The 22978-nt window shown below is 45.2% G+C and overlaps 1 protein-coding gene across 7 annotated transcripts in view; it reads right to left on the bottom strand.

Moving 5' to 3' along the window:
- The window catches only part of ZNF462 (zinc finger protein 462), a 142539-nt gene that overhangs the window by 30194 nt on the left and 89367 nt on the right, over positions 1 to 22978 (bottom strand). For 6 of the 7 annotated variants that reach the window (XR_005020329.1, XM_036855780.1, XM_036855777.1 and 3 more), the window contains exons 8-9: positions 4907 to 5174; positions 2844 to 2980 (exon numbers count right to left, since the gene is read on the bottom strand). Coding sequence is in view for 5 of the 7 variants with exons in the window: in XM_036855780.1 (XP_036711675.1) it covers positions 2844 to 2980; positions 4907 to 5174 (405 nt within the window). In the remaining 2 variants the exon portion in view is untranslated. Of the gene's footprint in view, positions 1 to 2843; positions 2981 to 4906; positions 5175 to 22978 lie in introns of those variants that run through there. The other variant, XM_036855783.1, reaches the window with a different exon arrangement.

Raw genomic sequence — 22978 nt, 5'->3', positions numbered from 1 at the left:
GCTCAGTGGTCCTCGTCTCTGACCTCCAGCCTCCAGACCACGCCATCCTCAGACCCAAATACCACAGCCACTAGAATGCTCGACAGAGTGACACCAGTCACCTCCCCGAGGATGAGACAGTGACGCCTGGTGGGTAAAGGCAGGGGCTGGGGGTCAGATGAGCCTGGGCTCAGATCCCTGCTGGGTTGCTTATTAGTCATTTGACCTTAGGTAAGATGCTCAGTCTTTCTGAACCTGTTTTTTCTGTTGTTGTCAGGGATAACAGTAATACCTACCACTTAGGGTTTTGTGAAAATTCCATAAAATGACTCATTGGAAAGCACTTGGCACAGCACCTGGTACCTAATAAGCTCTCAGTAATAGTAACCATTGCTGTTGCCATGGATGTTGTCATCATTACCACCAGTCCTCAAATGCTCATGTTCATTCCAGATGGTGCGCTTTCTGACCCCAATGAGGACAATATCTATATACTCTGATGCCTCTTTTAAAATAAATCATCTCTATAAATAAGGAGAAGAGCCTGTAAGTAACCAGTGACAGGCAATATGATGGATGGGTCATGGGGTCAGAGGACTGCGTTGACACACAGCTTCCCTGCTCACCGGTTGGGTGACTTTGGTTAAACTGCTTCAGCCCTCGTGGGCCCAGGGGACTCACCACTGGATTCAGGGTGGGGACAGCATGCACTACATCCTCCACGGTCCCCTCAGGAGAACCCGGTGGAGAAACTCCTTTCAGGTTCCAGCATCTCAGATTCCTGAACAAAATTTCAAAAGTCTACCGAACACTCTAACTCCAGCTGATTCCGTTTTTGTCTCTCCTACCGTGGGCCGCAGTCCCAGGGCCAAGACTGCAGCCCACTGGTAACAAACGCACAGCACCTCGTGGCAGACACCGAGTACCCAAACTCTAGGTGAGCTTTTTCATACTTCACGTGAACTTTCAACTGCTTTCTCCTTATTCTGCATTTGCCCCAATCTTCTCATTTGTTTTTCATCCTACAGTTCTGCACGACTATTTTTAAGATACCTTAAATCCTTTGTGAAACGATTGTAAATAACTACACTAAATCAAAGAAAAAGTTTTTTCCAGCTTCAAGCTTCACATACATAAAACAGGACTACGGGTCATAGTACTGTCCCTCCCAGTGTGGCTGGACGATGAAGTAAGCGTGTGTGAGAAGCACCAGGTCAGGCGTGGCATGCTCCAGGCATTAAGCGTTTCTCTCTCTCTGCCTCCGTTTCTTGAATTCTCAGCTCAGGGAAGGAAAATCATCAAGCGCATTAGGCATCAAGGCTCTGATCCCATCAGGCAGCAACATGGAAAAGAGAGAGAATCCACCGCCAAAGTGGGGTCTCACCGATGCTGTCTGCTCTACAGCAGCATGACTCCTGGCCTCGCCCCAAGCAGTGCGGGCACAGAGCCAGCGACACACACATGGGCCGGGGGACCGGAAGCCAGGTGACTGAGGTGGCACACCAGGAGGGACCACCAGGGCCAGGAACTCCTGCCTAAACGTTCCTGTGTGGCTTTCCCCAGCTTGCAGGCGGACGTCCTCGCCAGCCGGCATGTCACGTCTCATGAGCCTGCCCGGGGAGGAGGGGGACCTGAGGGTGCTGAAGGCTGAGTCTTCCACGGAGTTTGCAGCAGACGTGGGTGACACGTCACAAAACGTGCCGGCCAAAGGCAGCGGCTCTGGGGAAATGCTGGAAACTTTGAAAATGCCCCCTCCCCCCGCCCCCCGCGATGCCCAGCACTTCAGAGTAACATCTCAGCAGGGCAGCAGAAGACACTTGTTGCTTTTGAGTCTTTTTCCGGTATTTTCGGCAAATAACTAAAAGCTTTCCCAGGTTAGAGGTAAAGGAAGGAAGAGAGGCAGGAAGAGGAAGAAAAGAAGGGAGGGAGGGAGGGAGGCAGGGAGGAAGGAAGGAGAGATGGAAAGGTCAGTAGGTGGAAATAGCAAGAGAGACTGGCAATGGGTACTCGAGCCATCTTTTTCCATCCGCCTCTGGCTTGAATCTCTTCCGGATAAAGTAGGTTTTACATAAACATATTTTTCCTTCCAGCGCAGACGGGGCCTGTTGTTTAACTGTTTTGATTGGCCAGCAGTAAACTCCACTCAAAGAAAAAACAAAGAAGACCTAAAAGACGTACCCCAGCTTATGAGAGGGACCGACGTTTATGGACACCCAGGATGCACCCACATGGAACACACTGGACACTCAATACGCCACCTCAGAGGCATACTTGTCACCTCTTTTTACGGAGGAGAGGGAGGTTAAACACAGGAGGCTTTAAAGCTAGAATTGAAACCCAAAGCCTATGGGTTTTCTAACATATATCAGGCCACTTTCAGTTTTAAGAATTTTCTCTCTCCATCCAGTTCAAAGGAGATTCTGTGTTCTGCTTTGGAAATCATCATTTTGGTCTTCGTCCAAAGAACTGCTTACAGCCACAGAGCTCCTTGCCCTCACCCACCCACTCTGCTTCTCATTCACTCCTTCCTTAGCAAGGCTGTGAGAGCGGAGGATTCAGGATATGAAAAAAAAAAAAAAAAAAAAAAAAAAAAAATCCCTCTTAGGGGGAAGCCCCGCAGAACAGTTCACTGCGGAATCCATCACCTTCGCCTCCCTCCAGGTGAAGGAAATCCTCCCAGCTGGAAGATGTTTTTACCCTGTTGGCTGTCACTAGGGTGATCGCTGTGATTTCTTGAGGGGAGGTATGGTGAGGAGCAGGGGACCAGGCAAAGGTGCCGCTTCCACCTTGAGACGGCTTCCCTCTAACGCCACCCGAGCCACCTTCCCCCGCCCCGCACAAGAAAACCGAGCTTGGAAGGTTACCTCGGTGCAGCACGATGTGGTCAATCATGTTGCGTTTGTATTTGGTGTGATAGAGGCAGAGAGGGCAGCGAAGATCTTTGGGGCCCTCCTCGGGGACCGCCGAATGCCCGGCTTCCACGTGCATAGTAAAAGCAGATCTGGGAGGGAGGGGGGAGAGAGGCGATGAGTGTAACCGAGGAGCATCTCACTCACACCCCCTGCCAGCAACCCTACTACAGAGACACTCCACCCGGGGGCCAAAACTACAGTGGTTCATCTTGTCTGCTGACCACAAGTTCCTTGGTCACTCGTGCCATAACTAAGCACTGTCATGCAGTGGTGACTTCTTTTTGGAAATTTTGCTACCTGGCTGGGCTCAGGCAGGGCTGAGTTTGAAAAGAAAGAAATAGACTCCTAATTTTATTCTTGAAAATTAGAAGTTGCCTGTTAAAACTATAAAACAAAATCCCTACGAGAATATATTTCTCATCAAGCTCAGAAGGAGAGGGACTGTTTTGAAGCTGGGAAGATTTATCAGCTGCCTCGGTGACTCTTCCCGGGGAACAGGGGAGGGCAGGTTTGTTAGGAAGTCAGGACAGTTGACGACCACGTAAAGGAAACTCAGAGCTGTTGTACCAGCTCGAAGGCGGAGGGTACCACTGCCTCCCCACTCCATCCTTTTCAAAACTTCAAAATTTACAAAGCCTTAAATGTCTCATAAAAATGGATGAAACCAAGAGTTTAATGGGCAAGGTCCCCTTCTTATTAACCCGAGTGCCTCTCTCCGGGGAAACATGTACACCTGTCAGTGGGCCCTTGTTATCTGGGTCCTTTTCGCCTTCTCTCACTTCTAAGGTCACATACATATTTATCTAAAAAACAACTGAACCACATTAATAGTCAGAGATGTAACACATTTTCCATTAAATCCCAGCAACTAAAATGTTGGTGGAAAAGAGACTTGTTTTTCTATCAGTTCATGTTTTTTGGGGGGCATGAAGCCTACTCGCCAGTCTCTCTGTGTGGAGTGTGTATTGAAATACTGGAGTGACCTAAAGCCCAGGCCCTGACGCAGCAGGAGCAGATAATAGCTTTACATCTGAACTATAGCATTTAATATTATTATAAAAGCTTTCTATCTATGATACAATAACACTTATTAGTGTTTCCTTTGTGCCAAGCACTATGCTAAGTACTTTACGGCTTCATTTACGGTTCTTTTACTCCTCACAAGTGCCCTACGAGGTAGGTACTATTATTGTCTTTTTTTTTTTTTTTTTTTTTTTTTCAGATAAGGAACCAGAGACACAGAGAGGCTTAGTAACTTGTCCAAAGTCACACAGCCAGTTAAGTGGCAAAGCTGGAGTTCAAACCCAGGTAGTCAGGCTCCATATTCTACACTCGTAACCATGAACCTAAACAGTATCTCCCAGGATGAGATGAAATCACAGGAGTTTAGATTAAATGACAGGAAGCATTCCAATCTTTGTCATAAACAGGAGCAAAGGTGACTCTGGATTATCTTTTTTTCTAGATGGGAACAATCTCTCTGTGATTGTTCAAGTTTAGTCTTCCCAGTGTGGAGTCTTGGTTCTCTGGGTGTCTTTCAAGAATATGATCTTAAGAAATAAGAATTCTCTACAGGGGTAGCAGGGGCGTCACTACTGCTGACGTTCTCTCTTGACTTTGACTTTGCTTCCGAGAAGATATTTTTTTTTCCCCCAAAGACAAATAAAATAAAAGGTGAGAGTGAGGGGGTGGTTTTCCAAAGGGCAAACACTCATTGTTTCACATACTGGCTCAGGGAAATCCTCTGCCATGATCTCACACTCCTTGGGCACCCATTTGCTCTGATTTTTAAACTCATTTGTTCTGATATAGCTCTTCGTCTCTTCCCCAAACCCCCAAAACAGTCTTCTGGAACTAGCCTCCTCTTGTGAAGACTGGACCCAACAACCCCTTCTTCATCCCACAGGCAGGGCCTCCCATGAGCTCCAGAGAGGAGAGTGAAGGGGAAGAGTACGGTGAGCGGTGAGGCGGGTGCAGCCACCTTGTTTTTCAGGGCTGTTCTTCATGCCACTTACTTAAAGCCTGTGTAAAAGGAGCAGTCTTTGCACTTGAAGAGCTTCTTCCCACCGTGCTTGTCCCTGTAGTGGCGCCTGATGCTCTGGATATAGCCAGAGGAGAATTCACAGAATTCGCAGTGAAGAACGGCTTCCGTCTTCTGCTCAGTGACCCCCGCAGCTCCAGAAAGAGGCACGGGGCTCACACGGCTGTTGTTTCTCGCCAGAGCAGCGGATTGATAGTGGTTCAACTGCTGCTGAACATCTGGAGGCTCGGAGTAGGATGAATCTGTGGACAGACGGGGGAAGATGACACCAGACACAAAGAACACAGTGGAGGTTTGACACTTGAAAACCCCCAACATTAGTTTTGACTATTTTTTAAAGGGGTTGACTATGATCCCAGCTTTCATCTTCATTTACATTCTACAACGCATCTCTGGGGAAAGGCAGGTAGGGAGGAAGCGTCACTTCTTTTAATCTGACTTTGAGGGTTCACAGCATTTAAAAATAAAATTCTGAGGTTAAAGGTTTCGAAGTGAAGGAAGAAAGTAAACTGTTTTTTTAAAGGAAATTGCAGCGTTGGCAACAGGCTGCCACAGAATACCCATCCTTGTAGGTGAGATAAATAAACCCGCACAATGTACACGGGCATCCACATGAGAAAGGAAAGTAGAAGATGCGATATCTCCTCCTTTGCAGCCCAGAATTATTCAAGCCAACCGGGGGTTGGGGGGGGGCGGAATTCTTTAACAGAAATGCTCAAGCACATGGCACTCACAAATATAAAAATGTTTTATGCCTTCACTGTCAAGTGATTTAAAATTTAAAATATAAAAATCCAATAGTGTTCTCCAGGAATGGATGTTTAAAGCTTAGTCAGCATTAAGATGGAGATTTATTCATAAATCCCATTAAAATGAAATTCCAAACAAGTTTCCCTGAAAGGTATTTGAAAGTTTGCAATTCGGAGGAAAATGCTGGAAGTGACAGGCACAAATCTTAAGCCTGTGACGCTCCAATGTCATGTGGTGGGGAAATCTAATGTAGATGGGAGGTGGGAAAATCTCAGTTTCTTCCTTAAATAATAATTTTTTTTTAAGTTTTTTAAAAAGGAGAGAGAAAGTGAAAAGAAAAAAAGGTCTTGAACCTTTTCCCAACACGCCGCTCTGAATGTTGAGGTCAGGAATTCACCAACGTTATCACCACCATTGTCCTATATAACCTACGGCTGCCCATGAATGACACAAATGGCGTCTGTGAATCCCACACAGATGAATTTCAGTGTAACTTTCCTTGAAAAGAAAACAAAGGACTGTTTTCTTAAGCCTTTCAAAAAGCAGGGGGGGGGAAACGGGACAGAAACTGTACCAGTCTCCTCCTGATTTGATGGACACCTAATTTTCCAAAGTGTGATTTCCCCAGGCGGGACACGCGGGGGCTCTGTAAAACCCATATTTGATGAGACTGGTACCATCCATCCCATCGGCCTCAGAGCAGGTCCCTTATTGTGGGGTCACCTCTTGTCTTCAAAATACTAAAATTCCTCCCCTTCTTGTTTCCTCCTCCCCTCCTCAATTCATATTCCTCAGGATTGAGGAAAAAAGCCCTTTGGAAATTGTAAACAAACCTGCCACACACACACACACACACACAAATAAAACAAAAGGAAACTCGAACAATATCTCCGAGCCTCCATGGGTTCATTACCAGGTGTAAACCGAAGACAAAGGAAGAAAGACATAACACAACTGAATTCATTTCACCCGATTCTTTTTATCTCCTTTTTCCTTATTCCTCGACCCTAGCCGATGAACCCACTCAGGATCACAATAATGCAATTGTCAACTTCTCATTCTTTCTTTCAACAGCAGGTTTGTTTACCATTTCATGGACTGTTTGACATGTTTTCTGTTTACGCTCTCAAGACTCGTTTCTGCTTCAGACACACGCACAATGAAGCACAAAGCACGCTCTGCCCGCCTCTCCTGTTAACTGGGACTTGAGCTGCCGGGAAAGCACTGCCACGCCAGTACCCCAGCCAGCCCTGCCCTCTCGCCGGTGCTGGTCCCGGTTCGCTCTTAGCTCTACAGGAAAGAAATCCTGGGACCAGCAAGGCCGAAGTCAGGTCCGACTGCCCTGACCTGTCGACCATCCACAAATCTCCCCAGAGACCAAAACAAAGGAACAGCCCATTTCTCAGTAAGCAGACACCACGGCCTCCAAGACTCAGACACAAGGCACCGGACAGCTCCAGTCCCTTTAAAACAAAATTACAACCCGGCTCCTAATCAGAAGACAAACCAGGTCAATGTGTCTCCCCTACCTTCTGCCACCCCCAACCTAGAGCACACGTAAGACTCTCTTGGATAAACTCCCCAAAGGGAGAGGGGTCCGACTCAACACATTTTTCTTGTTTCTAGGGTCTATGGCATATCATTCCACCCATCTCAAAAAACGCAGTCTCAATTTTAGCACCGGTATTTCTACGTGATATGAAACTCGAAATGAAAATGCAAGAAGTCGTGGAGAAAGCATTCCAAGAAAGGACAGCTTATCACCCTTCACAAATGCAGTGTGAAAAGAACACCTGTAGGTATCCGTGTCATAAAATCCTTCTTTCCTGGTTAAAATCAGATGGACAGGTTTATTTACAGAAGGAAGCAAATCCCACCACTTAGGATACATTTGAAGTAACGCCCAGGTGATGACTTGTTGGGTCTTCTGAGAGCTGTACTGTCCTCTCTGGTGCCAAGACACACTCTTCCTCGCTCTCACTTGGAGTTTGTGAATAATGTACAATTTCAGCACTTCAGGCACTAAAGCGACAAAGACGTGAGTGTGTCTGATTCCACTGATCCTAAAAAAGCCCACTTGCTGAGCTACATAAAATCCCAGTTTGTTCACGAGGCACAGCCAGAAAGAAGAGCAGAAGATGATGCTTGCCCAGGTTAGAAAGACACACAGATTCTTAGCAGTGAAGGGCATGTCACATACGTTAAAAATCATCATTAAGACTCTTTTCTTTCATTCCAAGCTTAAAAAAAGGAAAGGAAAACACTCTGTGCTTGCAGAGCCCAACCTGTGGTCATGGGAACATACAGCAGCTAAAGCACAGGAGTACAGGTTACACCTTCACCGCCTGAATGGTCTGGAATATCTACGATGGAGCCAACAGCAAAGAGGGCATTGGTCCATCCATCCATTCTTAACCCATCCCTGAGATGTGCAGTCTCAGAAAAGAGTGTCGGTCTCTGACTTGTGACTTTATTTACGTGCAAAGTTTTGGAAATTAAATTATGATTTATAATTGCAGTTATAAAATAAATTTAGCTAAGTTATACGGAGCTATCCATTTTGTAAACTGTCTATAATAGGAAGATGATTTTATAAAAGCAAGATCATAACAGAACTGTAGAATGGATGGTCACAGCGCATCTAGGTAGGGGTTTGGAAGTTACTGAACAGCCAACAATGAATTCTCACCACTACGGTGTACGGCGTAGGTTCTCATGCCAATTTTACCGATGAGATGGCTGGGGCTGAGAATGGTTGACCACACAGCTACCGAGAGGCAGAGGTAGGATTGGAACAAAGATCTCTCTGACTCTAAAATCTGAAACTTGTCTATCGGGCATCTGACTCCATGGGTTGACCTCCGGGGTCCCGTGATGCAAGTCGGAAGAACATGCGAGAATATCTGAGTGTTTCATCAGCAAGAAACACACAGCAGAGAAGAGAGAGAGAAGATGGCAGTAAGCCTGCAATAGCTGAGAAAGTAACATCAGACTAGGTAGAAATGATCACAAAGAGAAAAAAACATTAAACTGAATACCAAAGAAAACACTAAAACCAGCATTTCAGAGCACATGGGAAAAAAGAATCAACAAAGTAAGATTCCCAGGAAAGAAAAAGAATATCCAAAATTTCAAAATGCTTTATAAAAACAAAAAAAAGGGACCACCCAGGGGACATTTCTATAAGCACGCTACACAGGTAAGCACTGCAAATACCCAGCACCGGAGATGTGCCTGCCCAAATGGCATGCTTAAGTTAGATGCCAGATAAACTGCCCTCGAAAGGTAACGCTCTAACACTACTCAGGGGGGATTTGGCTGGGAAAAGAAAGGTACACGAATACAAATGGGAGATGGGTGTCTTCTGGTGGCTCTTGGACAGCTCAGGATTTCAAACCGGGGAAGGGCTGAGTTCCAGATGAGACCTCCTAGCCCTCTCATGCAGTCAGGTTCCTGGAGAAATGGGAAGTTTCTGGCTCTCATTCCAGCTGCCCAGAATTCCAGCCAAACCCAGGTAAGTATCCGTTCAAAGGGTTTTGTTTTCTTTTCTTTTCTTTTTTCTCCAGAGATTAGCCAGCACAGAAATAATCACTGGAAATCTATTTTCTAGCAAATGACAAATAAGTGAACTCTGGAAGAACAATAAACATGACAGAATGAAGCCCTCCTGAATATTCTGATCCAACAAAATATTCGACACTCTCTTCGTGCCCGGCCACAGGCAGGCTCTAGGGACTCAAAGTCAAAGAAGGTGCGAGGAAGGAATCCCCTGGCGGTCCAGTGGTTAGGACTCAGCGCTTTCACTGCTGGGGGCCCGGGTTCAATCCCTGGTCAGGGAACTAAGATCCCACAAGCCACATGGCACAGCCAAAAAAAAAAAAAAAAAAAAAGAAGAAGATGAGAGGGATGCTTTCTAGGAGCCCAGATCTACTAGGAGAAACACAGAGTAGCTGGCTATTATGAAGATATACGCCTGCTTCATGTCTAACACACTTACTCCACTGACTGAAGGAATAAAAGGGGCAAAGAGAACAAATGAACAGTAACAGGAGAGTTTAACTATTGCAAGATTAAGGAAGACACAGGGAAGAGTAAGAATCAATTGGGCAGTAAATTGTGGGAGCAGCAGAGAGGACAGCTGCCTTACGCGCTGAGTGATCCGAAAAGGAAGCTGTACGAGAGGATCAATTCGCAATTTTCCGCAGCTCCGCAGAGAGGGTGCGAGTGAAGGTGAAAAAGTGGCAGCAGTACCTTGGTGCCAGCAACCACAGTTAATTATATCTGAGCTAGATTTTCATGCAGACTTGGGAGAGAGGCTCTTTGGTCAGGGCAAATCCAGTACCAGGAGAAAATAAGACAAAAGGATTTTAGGCAAGCAAATTTTAGAGGCGGCCAGGGGGGGCAAATGGTTAAATGACACCCATTCATTCCGCGAACATTTACTGAACATCTAAGTCAATGGGTGACCCTGTTCTGGAACAGTAGGACATGGTCCCTGCCCTCAAGCAACTCACTGTCTCAGACAGACGTGTAAATAACTGATTGTGATTCACTGCAAAGAAAAAAAAAAAAAGTCTCAATGGAGGCACCTTATCTCCAAAGACCTAGTGGAGAAGAAGACAAAATCAGCAGTACCAGCAGTACTTGGTGACTGATGGAAGTAGGAGTGAGGGAGATGGAGGGAGGATGTCAAGAGAACCTTGAGTTTCATTAATAAACGTAATTAGTATTAGCTAGTGTGTTAATTAATGAAATCACTACCAGACGTGAAGCTACCTAAATGTTCAATTCACCACACCTCCACCTTAAGTCATAAATAGAAATTAAACAACTACATTCTTATCACAACAAAAGTGACTTAATTCCTACAGAGAAAAGAAATAAAGATCAGAGGATGAATCTGAGCAGAAAAATATGTACATCGGAGGGTGAGGGAGATCGCATAAGGAAGGATTTAAAATCTTCAAGTCCTAAAATAGCAGAGTTCAAAATGATGCACAGATTGTAATTTTCTTCAGAAAAGCAGGTGATTTGGCAACTGAAGGTTGGTAGTATAAGAAACCAGAAACAGAATATTACCTGTAGATAATTTAACAACAAATATGGTAAATGCCCAAAGTATAGGGGTTGCGTTGGGACCCAAATATGCTGGAAATACTGCCCACTGCTCCTAGAAAAATTGAGAAAGGCACACCAACAACGACAAGAGAGCAGCTAAAGACATACTTTAGTTAACAGGCAGGAAGCTTTGGGAATGGCATCAACTCCTATCATACAATGGCTAAGAAACTCAGGCAAAGGACAAAAAGGGTCCAAGTATTTCCATGTATGTGATAGCAACTCAGGTATCTGTTGGTGACGAGATAGAGAATCCTCCTGCTTATCAGTGAGCTTAGACATGATCTGAGTCTTCACCTACAGCTGAAAAACTCTATGTCTGGCGGACGCCTTAAACTCAACATGCCGCACAGGGCCACCATCTTTGCTCACGCATCTCCGTTGGCGTTCTGAATGTGAGTCAATGGCTCACCACTTCGTTCAAGCTCAAGCTGTGGGATTCCTCCTTCAGACTGTCAGATGTTTCCTGTGGCAGCACATTTCACCAGGTACCACATCCCAGAGACACATGTCATTTCTTACCTCCCATCATATTCCTCTCCAGGGCCCTGCCTTTCCCACTGTTCATTCACGTCCTCGGATCCCATACGGGCAACTCTAACAACCTCCTAGCTGGTCTTCCTTCGTCCAAGATCTGTTCTCGTTTGGCCAGCATACATGTCATAGACATATAATGTATATCACTTACATGAGTATGATATGATTATGCCCCAGGGCTCAAGGATAAAGTCTACTCCTGGGTACATACAGCTCTACAGTCTGGTCTCAGCCTGTGTTTCCAGCCTCACTTTTGGCTAATTCCCAACTCGGTGCACTTTCTACATATCTCATCATTGGGAATCCTTCATCAAGGGCTCCCTGATGCTCTTCCTCTTCTTTATGCCTGGCAAATCCCTACCCATCCTTCAAAACCCAGCTGAAATGTCACCTACTCTGTGAGGCTTTCCCCCAACAATCCAGACAGAACTCTGTTCTCCTCTGTGTTTTGTCAACACACACACATAGTGATTTTCAACTGGATCTTATTATACTTCAGCTTATTTATATATGTTCTCTTTAGCAACCTCCACCAACAAATTCGGCCTTATCGCTCTATGCCTTTGACCTTAAAACATCCCATGGCAACAGGGTCCGGGCCGGTTGTTGGAGCACTCTGCAGCAGCCCCATCCACTTCTGCTTCCAGCAGTTGAGTTAATGCTAACAAAGATCAGTTTTATTTTCTCCCAAACTTCTTTGTAACTGTTATATTTATATTTGTCACTGAGCTTATTCAATTTAATTAATATTACCTAAAATGATGAAAGATGGGTATAAAAGTTGCCATTTCTAAGAAAGCTACATTAAGTGCTTGGAAAAGATTTGAGAAAGTCAAGTTGCTAAAAAGAATTACTGTCAAATTACGTTTTGGCAAGATAAAAGATTGAGGAGAACATAAAAGTCTAGAAGGACTCTGCTCTAAGACTGTTCCACAAATGTCTAAATTATCATCCCACTTAAAAGAAACTGAAACTGGAAGTAGTATAGGTGATCACAGTTTATGCAAGAGAGAAAATGGGGAACTCCAATCACAAGACCCACACTCCAATACATAAGCTTGAAACCTACAGCACAATCTTGGTGAATGAATGCATTTTTTGAGTGAAAATAAAAAGCTTAAAGCATTTTCAAAAGGATTCCCTGCATTAAGAAATTTTCAAATATCACTGAGAAACTAGGTCTTGATTATATCAAATAAGTTTCAACTGTATCTATCTATATGTTTGACCCTATTTTATATTAATTCAGAAAATACTTATTGAGAGGCTTCAATGTGCCAGGCACTTCTAGGCATTTGGGATACATCAGTGAAAAAAAACCAGCAAGGATCCTTGCCCTCGTGGGGCTTACATTTTAGATTGACAGCAATAGTATCTTATGTGCTTTTACAGCCAGAGACTCATGGTCCTTTCATTCAAAAAAGTACTTAAGAAAATGTTTCCTGGATTGAATTTGTGAACAACTTTCTTAAATTCAATCCTGTACCTCTGTCTGTCTATCTCTCTGTTTTAAGTTACAAGAACTGTTTGTAGCATAGAGCTGTCAAGATGATTCACAGATTCAAGAGGTTTACTTATTTTAAAAGATTTCTTAGGTTCTATCTGAATTCCTTTGAAACTCAATTTCTTTCTCAAGATACCTGCTGTTCATTTCTTGCTATTAACAGGGAGTAGAATGTGGCATCCAGAACACGACCAACTTCAAATCACCAATTCAACTTTCCACGTATTTCCTTTGAAGACTCCCAGAAAGGTTCTCCGGATAGAACACTGGGCCATTCCAAAGGAAAACTGTATTAGAAACTAAGCTTTGGAACACAAGCCATTTCAACTCCTCCTGGATAGCGTCTAAAGGGGAACATAAATCTCTAAAGGCAGCCACGTTACTTTATTTCCTTCTTTTGATTATGCCTTGAAAACCTCCAGGCCAAGGACTCTGGCACCTCCTTGTCTTCTATCATCAGTAGAGTTCTCTGGCCTGGATGTACAAGATTATGACACAATGGCCAGGGGGGACAATGGGCACTGGATGACTATATATAGGAATTCTGGGCTTGGTTGTCATGGAGACAAACGGAAAAACAAACGCCTAATCCTGAAAATAAGGTTGAGGCCAAACTTGAAGGAAACACACACGGAAAACTTCCTGTCATTCTGATGAGTAAAAACAAAACCTTGAAATATGATCAGGGAAAACAAAACAAAACAAAAAGTTAGTCTTCAAAATGACAAAAACAGCAAAAAAAAAAAAAAAGAAAAGGGGCTGAGATTTAGCATTCCATCATCCTTAAATTCACTGAAAGGGTCTCTCAAAGGCCTTATTTGGCATGAAGCTTCATGTTCTCGTTTTCTCTATATTTTCGGGGGAATCCAGGCAAGTCTGACCTAAAGCAAAGAGAATTCCTGGACTTGCAATTCACTAGGTCCTATAATCGGGGACAAACCCATTTGTTTCTCTGTATCATTTTCCCCCAGTGGCATCATCATCTACCCAGTCAATAAAATCAGAACAAACCCTTGATTCATTTCTCTTTCGTCCTATACATTCAGTGAGTGAAAAAGCCCTATCGGCTCAACCTCCCAAGAAGCCCGTATCTGTGACCCACTCACGGTTCCACAGCCACTGCTTCTGTTCAGGCCCCTGCGGTTGCTTGTGTGAACTTGCATTGCAGGACGTTCCTAACTGGCTTTCTATCTTCAAGTTTCTTCTCCCCCTAAGATCCCTTTCTTTTCTAAAAGCAAATATGATCAAGGTACTCACGCCTTCTTACAAGAAAAATGTCCAAACTCTGAGTATCAGTACCCCGGCCCACCTTCATGTTCCCAGACCTACCCCGCTCCACACCCACACTGCTCCCACTCAGCGCTACTGCCACACGGAAGGTTCCTAACATTCACTCTGTGTGCTTTTTTTCGCTGCTTCTTTGTACATTCTTGCAATATCCTTCTTCGACTTCTCAGCCTGGCAAACTCATCTTTCAAAACTGAACTCAGTTCAAATTTACCATCACTATGAAGATCTTCCCTGACCTTTCTAGATACACTTATTCAACTCCCCCTCCAGGCTCTCCTGCTAGTACTCATGCTGCATGCAGGTTAATTTATTTTGCCTCCACCAGACTATGACCTCTTTGCAAGCAGGATATCTACCCATGCATCCACGCGTGTGTGCATTCAACCATCCATCCAACTATCCACCCATAACTTGCTTAAAGCTCATTATCTCCCAGGCCTTAGTTCAGGGCCTGGCCCAAAAGAGGTGCTCAATGAACGTGTTATAAAGATCCCAAAAGAGTTCAAACTGGAAAAAGTGCTCTGGAAAACCCAGACTTAACAGGAAAATCCAATTAACCAAATGTCACTCTCTCCTTCAACACTGTGGTTAATAGAGCCGTCCCATTGAAACAGTGATCCACTTTTACTGAAACAAGCCTGGGTCTTTTTTGATTACCTCGAGAATGGCTTCTGAAACATTTGAGAATTTGAATGGCGGGAAATTCATGATCCATGACCATCCCAAGAAGTCACAGGCATAATTTCTGGCTTTCACCCTAAATCAGCAAAAAGTCTGAACTTTAAAACAGATGATATCAGGACACCCGGGAGCCACTTCGGATGAATCAGTATGAAACGCTCTCTCCTTTTTCGCACCCACTGGTAGGCACAGATCTGTGGTAGGCACAGATGTTCGTGAAATGCACAGGTGTAATGGTACCATGTATTTAAGTGCACCATGACTTTGCTATAGTCAACACCTAAGGCCATGAAAATAGAGGCCTCTGCAATCCAGAAGGTATTCATGGATTACTTTCAGACTTTTAGCACTGCATCCTCACTGTATGAAATGTTTTACCAATTTTCCTCCATCATGGATGCACTCTCCTCCCAGATATGTAGTGTAAGGCTATTCATTTTGCAAAAGGACTTGCGGCGGCTCAGAAAAGCAGAGATGGCTTCATGTCACCCAGTCAGTCAGTGGAGAAACAGGAACAGAACCCAGGGCTCCTGCATGCCCCAGTTTCGAAAACACGTTCTTTTTCTGCCACAGCCATTAGCAAATATCACAGGTATTCCTTCTGTACTAAATGGTATTTGTAACTCAAACTGTGTGTTCTTAAAAATCCTCCTTGAAACCGGCTGGAAATTTGTCGCGAAGCAAATGAATGCATGGTGAAGGAGCCCTTTTCTAATGTTTTTCAGGAGGAAACTCTGGGTGGCATCTGCCATTGTTCATTGAGACGCTCTCACAATACCAAATGCAGAATTCACCTGCGACTCTTTGGAATTGTGTGATGAGGAAGTAATGCTTCCTGCTGTTCGTTTAGATCGTATAGATGTCTTTACCACACGGAAAATCCAACCAACAACGTGGAGTACAAAAGCCTCTTTTACATCAGTGACTTGGCCGCAATAGTCGAGAGCTCGCTAGCATCTTCAGATGGTATGCAGAGCTCATGGGCCATGGGCAAGGCCACCGTGCTTCCTCCTCAAGGCCTGACTGGAGGGAAGATACCTACAGACTTCAAGGAGGCGGTCACAGTGTCTAGCTTGCAACAAACAGTACAGGGAGAGCCCGCACAGGGAACGATGCAGAGATTTCTCAAAAGCTCAGCGAAGCAAGAGGAAAGAACACATCTGAGGAGAAGCGTATATATTTAGATACATGTCGAGCTCTAAGTGACGGTATGGAAATCGGGTGAGGATAACGATGGCGGATCAAGAACAGGAACGAGCAGCCACGCTTCAAAGCGCGCGGTTATTCTAAAATTGTCCCCCAGCAGCGGGAGTCTCTGAACCAACACACCCAGTGGGTTTCTTACCCGTTTTTTTCCTTTTCTTTCCACCTTTTCCCATGCAGTGGAAGAAAATCCTGGCTCCGGGTAAAGCTGTATTTTTAATAACATTGAAGCAGTAGGTTCTTCTCTTCGGACAGACACTCTTGCACCCACTCCAAACTCCCCCTCAGGAATATTGCTAGCGATGCTGGGCTCAGGTGTAGGGTGTAAACCTCCAAGAAGCAGAAGGACCAGGCAGTGAAATCCAGGCTCACCTTTCACTGGCTTAGCAGCTCTAGGTCATCAGGTATGACAGGTGCTTTTGCACAAGTCTCTCACTGATCTTCACCATGACCTTATGACATGAGATGTGTTACTTCCCATTTTACAGATGGGGAAACCAAGGGAGCACCTGGAAAACAGCCAACTTCTCAGTGCCCCGGAGCATGCATGTGAGCCTCCTCGTAACCCTTGGGGACCCTCAATTAACCAGTCCTCTGGTTCCTCATTTGTAAAACGGAGACAGTGACACCCACGACTTCATAGGGTGCCGTGGAAACAGAGGAGAGCAGTGTGTAAAGTACAGCGTCTGGCACGGGGTTGGGGGGGGTGATTTAAGGGCCTCAGTTCCACAGCAATTAAAATCTACATCATATATTTTGCACTAAACGACAAATTGCCTTTTAGTGTTTATGGAGTGTTTTCTATAGATGAAAGAATTTGGTCTCCTTCACTGGACTGCAGGACGGAGTGGAATGAGCATCTCTTACACTGCTCTAAACAGATGTAACTGACATTCACCCCAGCTCCAGGCACGTGGCAGGTGTTCGGCAGCTAGTTTGTGACTGATTGATTCTGGGCAAAGCCAACTGCACTGCCCCTTCTGGCAACAACCGGCTGGCTTACTCTGTAGGTGAGGATGGCTGCCATGGGGAGGGGACTGATCGAGGGGCGTGGATTCAGCTCAGAGGCAGGGCTCGACCCAAATAATATACCAAGTCACCCCCATTTTGTTAGATAACAAGGCACACAGAATGGTCACAAATCAACTTGCTACGAAAAGACACATCAGAGCAAATTTAATTTCCAAAGTTTAGAGGCTTTCCTGGCAACCATTCTGGGGTCTATTTCCTCTTAAAGGTTTTTCAACATCACCTCCAGCTTTGAGCAAGGTCCCTGGGTAATGGATTGGTGGGTGTGATCATCCCCATCATTAATGATGCTCTCCCAAACGCCCCTACCTGACACTGACGCCGCTGCCCTTTTCTCCCTGTTACCTTGTTTTCTTTCTCTTGACTGTACTTCTAACCACCTGATCTACAGTACGTATGTACTGGTCGATTGATTGGTTCTCCCCACTATCTGTGAGGGGTTTGTCTCAAACTTCTTAACTTGCATGGATGTTTGGATTTTATTTCATAACCAATGAGGGCATCTAAGTTTTCTTGGGGACTTCCGGCTCAGCTGGGCACGGAGTGTCTGTCCAAGACTCAGTGTGAAAAATGTTAAGGGTCTGTGACAAAAGGTAGTCCTGCCATTGAACCACTACGCGTCTCGGCCTCTTGAGGGTCATGGCCAGTGTGCAGCACCATGAACAGCAGCACTTAGGACTAGATTCATTCACTTAAGAAGCTCATTTGAGTGCCTATGCGTGCAAGGTAATCTGCCACGCTCTGGGGACTCAAAATAAAATGATGGTCTCTGCTGGGACTTCCCTGGTGGTCCAGTGGTTAAGACTCCGGGCTCCCCAAGCAGGGGGCCCGGGTTCAATCCCTGGTCAGGGAACTAGATCCCGCATGCCACAACTAAGAGCCCGCATGCTGCAACTAAAAGATTCCGCACGCCACAACCAAAGACCCCGCGTGTCGCAACAAAGACCCGGCACAGACAAGTAAATAAATAATTTAAAAATATATATGATATGCCCTTTAAAAGAAAAATGATGGCCTCTGCCTTCAAGAAGCTGGTCCTTATATGTGGCATCTAAAATATGACATAAATGAACTTATCTATGAAACAGAAACAAACTCACAGACATAGAGAACAGACTTGTGGTTGCCAAGGGGGGTGGGGTGGGAGAGGCATGGATGGGGAGTTTGGGATTAGCAGATGCAAACCATTACATATAGAATGGATAAACAACAAGGTTCTACTATAGCACAGGGAACTATATTCAATATCCTGGGATAAACCATAATGGAAAAGAATAAGAAAAAGAATGTGTATATACATAGGGAACTAAATCACTTTGCTGTACAGCAGAAACACTGTAAATCAACTATAGTTCAATAAAAAAAAAGAAGTGGATGGTCTTGGAGGGGATGGAAAGTCAGACAGTTACAACAGAGTATGATCAGCTCTGAACTAAAGAGTGCCCAAAGATGTGAACAGAAAGGAGGTCCCTTAGCCAGGCAGGAAGAGTTAGGAAGATTCAAGTTTTCAAGGATGAGCAGGAATTAGCCAAGTGAATGGAATAAAGAGGAGGTCAGGCAAAAATAAGTGGAGGAGGACATTCCAGGAAGGAGGACTAGCAAGGCCTGGAGGGTGAGAGCAGGACCCTGTGCAGGCGGGGCCTTCAGGACAGCTGCAGCGCAGGATGCAGCAGGAAGAAGGGGTGAGGAGTGACCCCGAGAGAAAGAGGGGCCCAAATATCAGCTTTCCATGCTGAGCTTGAATCTACTCTGAAGGCAGAGCAGACAGCCACTGGAGGGTCTGAAGCAGGAACCAGGTGAGATAAAGGCTTCGCATTTGTACCTTTTCTATGTCTATAGATTGCACCCAGAGCCCTGCCCCATCTCTCAGATAGGGAAGGCAGCTTGGCATAAATGCATTCCCACCATGAGAGAAAACCAACCAGCAGCACGTTCCTTACTGATGAGGGATAGCAGCAGCTGCCTATGACTCTGTGCTTTGTGTTGTCAAGTAGAAAACACCAATGTAGTAACTCTTCCCCTCTGGATTTTACTAGCAGGTTGGAATTGTTCATTTGAAATTCAGTTCCTACTGTTTCAACTGAACACATTACATTTACATCTGGAATAGATTATGGTCCTACTTACTACTTATGGGAAGGAAAACTGGAAACCCAGGAGGCTACCTTTTCTGCTCCCTACCAACCCTTCATGTGCAAGAAAATACCGAGGAAGCACAGGAAACCAAGTGGTATGTCCACGTGTTGGCAAACACCAAAAATACGTAGGCGTCAGCCAAGATCTTGTGGTCTGTTGTTCAAATACAGCGTCTCAGTAACACCCAAAATGTTTCTAAATCTCTATTGTACTCCTTAATTTTAACACCCATGTGTCAACCCAAGGACACTTAATACATATTTCTTGGACTCAGACTCAACTCAATGGTCAAAATACTATTTTGTAAAGTGATTCGATATCCTCCTGGATTCACTAGTGTTTCATAAATGGTTTTATAAATGGTTTGTTTCATCATAACAAATATTATATCTACTACATGTTAGGTATTTGACAGATACCAAGACCATCAGAGCTCACATTTCGAGAGCTCTCCGGTTCTTAGGGGAGATTATTGAAACACACATGAAAATGAGTGCGTGCTCAAAGAACAGAGCCAATGCCCACGGGCATTTCTACCTTTTGTGAGCAGAGAGCCTGCAAGACACTGTGGGTCTAGAGTCAGAAAAAAAATCCAAATCTTGACTTACTGCTTTAAACCACCGTCATGATTATCTACAGAACACAACTTTCATTTTACATTTATAGGACATCTACTCTAGAAAGTGATGTCCAGAATATAATATGCCAGGTGTTTAGAATAGAAAGATGGGCAGTGGGCAGGACAAGAACCCTGTCTCTGATGAGCTCCCTTTCTGGTAGTATCATGGAGTTGGCAGAATGGACCACATGTCCCCCGGGGAGGTCGGCCATGGCACCATGGGGTTTCAGAGGAGCAAGAGCTGACTCACGTCGGGCATCACGGGAAACACCATGGAAGCGAAACGTGCACCTGGCTTTGAAGGACAAGCAGGGTCTGGATATGTGGAAGCAGAGGCAGGGAGGGGCAGCTGGGGGATGGGCACGGAGAATGCTGCAAGTGGGAATTTTTTTTTAATAGGCCAGGTAGAGCTGCTCGAGGTTCTCGAATAAGAGAATGATATGACTCTCAACCTTGCTCAGAGTGGACTGAAGGGAGGAGTGTGCAGGTGGGGTGGCTATGGTAATGGTTTGGGTAAGAGACGGGGAGGGGAGGGAAGGGGTGGGTGTGAGAGGAAGTAAGGAGACGGAAACCACAGGACTGGGTAGGCAACTGGTGGGATGTGGGTCCAAGGAGACCTGGATACGCAGTGGATTCTAGCTGGGTACCAAGAGCCCTGGCAGAGGGGCAGGCCTGGGAGGAAATTAATGAGTTCCATTTTAGAACCTCTGCGGTGGAGGCTGAGTGGGACATCCAGGTGGAGAAAGTGAAGGGCAGATGGAAAAGACGGTCTGGGGCTTAACCTGATTATGGCTGGACGTGGAGATTTTGGTGGCATCCTCAGAAAAGTGAGAGCTGGTTCCGTGTGTTCGTGAAGGGGGAGAGCGCAGAGGAGAGGACTGAGGACCAGACCGGGGTCTACGTGATGGCGGCTGTCGGCGAAAACAGGGTAAAGAGAAGGCACCATCAGAGAGGCCAGCAGAGAGCCTGAAACATACAGTAGGACCCAAACCACAGGAGGAGAGCTTCCCCGGGAGGAAGGTCAGCAGCTTTAAATGCCACGGACACAGAAAGAAGGATGAGGCAGGAGCAGAGGCTGTGCACTTGTTTGTCTGGAGTTGCTGCCCACCTCTGTAAAAGCCATGTCATTAGCGCGCTAGGGCCAAAGTCACACGGCAAAGGATTCCAGAGAGGGCGGGGAGGAGAGGAGGCGGCGGCAGGTGTAAACAAGGGAGGAATGACGCTTTCCCAGAGAGAATGTCTCTGGAGTTAGCCAGCAGGTCACTTCATGAGTGGTTTCAATAAAATGCTGAAGGCAGAACACAGACTCTAGCAGTTTGAGAAGAGAACGAGTGGTGAGGAACAATAAGTTGGGAGTATTGGTTCTTTTCAAGAGATTTGGAGGCTAAGATTGCAACTGCGGGAAATACCGCGGAAGTTCTTACCCAAGAATGGTTTTAATATTCAAAACACAGAGCACTTTCCCAGGGTTCATAGCGCTCCCTTTTCTAGACTCTCCAAGGGAACAATAACACATCTGAGAACTAAGGTTTAGGGAGACCGTGTGACATCGTAGACAGAGCTGTGGAGTTAGGCCGACTCCACCCTCCTCCAACCCTGCCACCAGGTAGTAACTGTGACCTTTCTTAAGACTATTTTCCTCCTTCCAGAAACAGCAGGAAGCTGGTTATGGAAGTTCCTATTTTATGGAATTGTTGTGTGGATTAAACCAATGTTCGTAAAGTATTTAATAGACGTGCAATAAATGATAGTTATCATTAATTTAAAATATATATTGATTAATGCCAATAATAATAATGTCTAACTTTGGGACTTATCACTGCATTACACCCACTGATTAGGACATCAAGTGCAAAGGAGTTTCTTGTGTGGGTGGTTTCCATTAAGCCCCAAAGTCCAAAGAAATTTAAATCAACAGGACTCCAGATTAAGCACCACTTTCCAAACACTGAATTATTTTAGACTCCCAAGAAACAGTTCATGATGTTAAGAGATTTCATTCAGCTTCCAAGGCAAGATGTGAAAGTTTTTTTCCTTTTCCATTAAAAAAAAAAAATCCTCATCAATCTCTGGTTGTTGACAAATTATCATAAATTGACAAGAAATTTGCTTCTACTATGCCACTTTAATACTAAGATTTCTACAGTAATTTAGAATGTGAAAGCATTTTCATTATGTTATCTCATTTTATCCACAAAATAACCCCAAAAAGTAGGCATCATTATTGTCTTACGTATACGAAATCGTGGAAGGTCAATGATTTATCTCAGCCCGCACGTGTGAGACGGAGGTGGTCAGGCCCTCTGCCTGAGGCTGCACATGCTGGATGGTCCACGGCCTCCAATGTGGGTGGTACTTTCTGGATTTGGACCTCAAACTCAGGTGTCCAACATCCCTGAGCAGACTCTTAAGGAAAGATGATCTATGTAGATAACTGGTTTTGGAAAGATCATTTGCTCCTCATTTCCACTAGCTCCAGCTGGGTTAAAATGGGTCCTCCTGGCATCTGCTCAATCAAAATGCACCCAGCGATACACAGGAAGAGTCACGCTCCGCGCCAGTACTGCAGTGCGACTCTAAAATTACACTGGACAAAAAAATCGTCCTGAGTTGGGGAAGAGGTTCCATGGAACCCTCGCATGCTTCACCGGAGTGGCAGTGCCTGAGGGGTGCCACGGCCACCAGACGCCCTGGAGCAGGACCTCTCGTGTCTCACATGCTGCTGACCTATTGCTGTTCATCACCTTCACACGGCTTCGGGAGACAGGAAGCCCAGGGGCCACAGGAGAGATGCTCCACGTGGTCCACAGGGAGAGTCTGGGGCTGCAGGGCTCCGTGCTGCTTAACTTTATATGGCTTTACGTCACCAGCTCAAGCACGGTCACTCCTTTTATTGGGATGATGGTGACTAGTATAAAAACCACCAATTTACTCAGTATATTATGAAAGCTGTTTTCTCACGCAATGTTTTTGCCATCTCGCCATTTAGAAAATGGTAATGAATTAAATAAATAAAATCTTAAACCTGCCCTTGACTTAACACAGAACTACCATCCCTCCATCCCGTAGTTCTCAAACACTCTTTTCTGCCCTGGCAACACACAGTGGGTGGATATCTATGTAGCCTACGTTCTTCCCTAGGGATACTGTGATTTAGATAATATCCCAGAAAATTAGAA

This window comes from Balaenoptera musculus, chromosome 6 (assembly GCF_009873245.2).
Source record: "Balaenoptera musculus isolate JJ_BM4_2016_0621 chromosome 6, mBalMus1.pri.v3, whole genome shotgun sequence".
In the NCBI taxonomy this organism is placed as follows: Eukaryota; Metazoa; Chordata; class Mammalia; order Artiodactyla; family Balaenopteridae; genus Balaenoptera; species Balaenoptera musculus.
The sequence above is the reverse complement of the archived record's forward strand: the minus strand, read 5'-3'. Positions and strand labels throughout refer to the sequence as shown.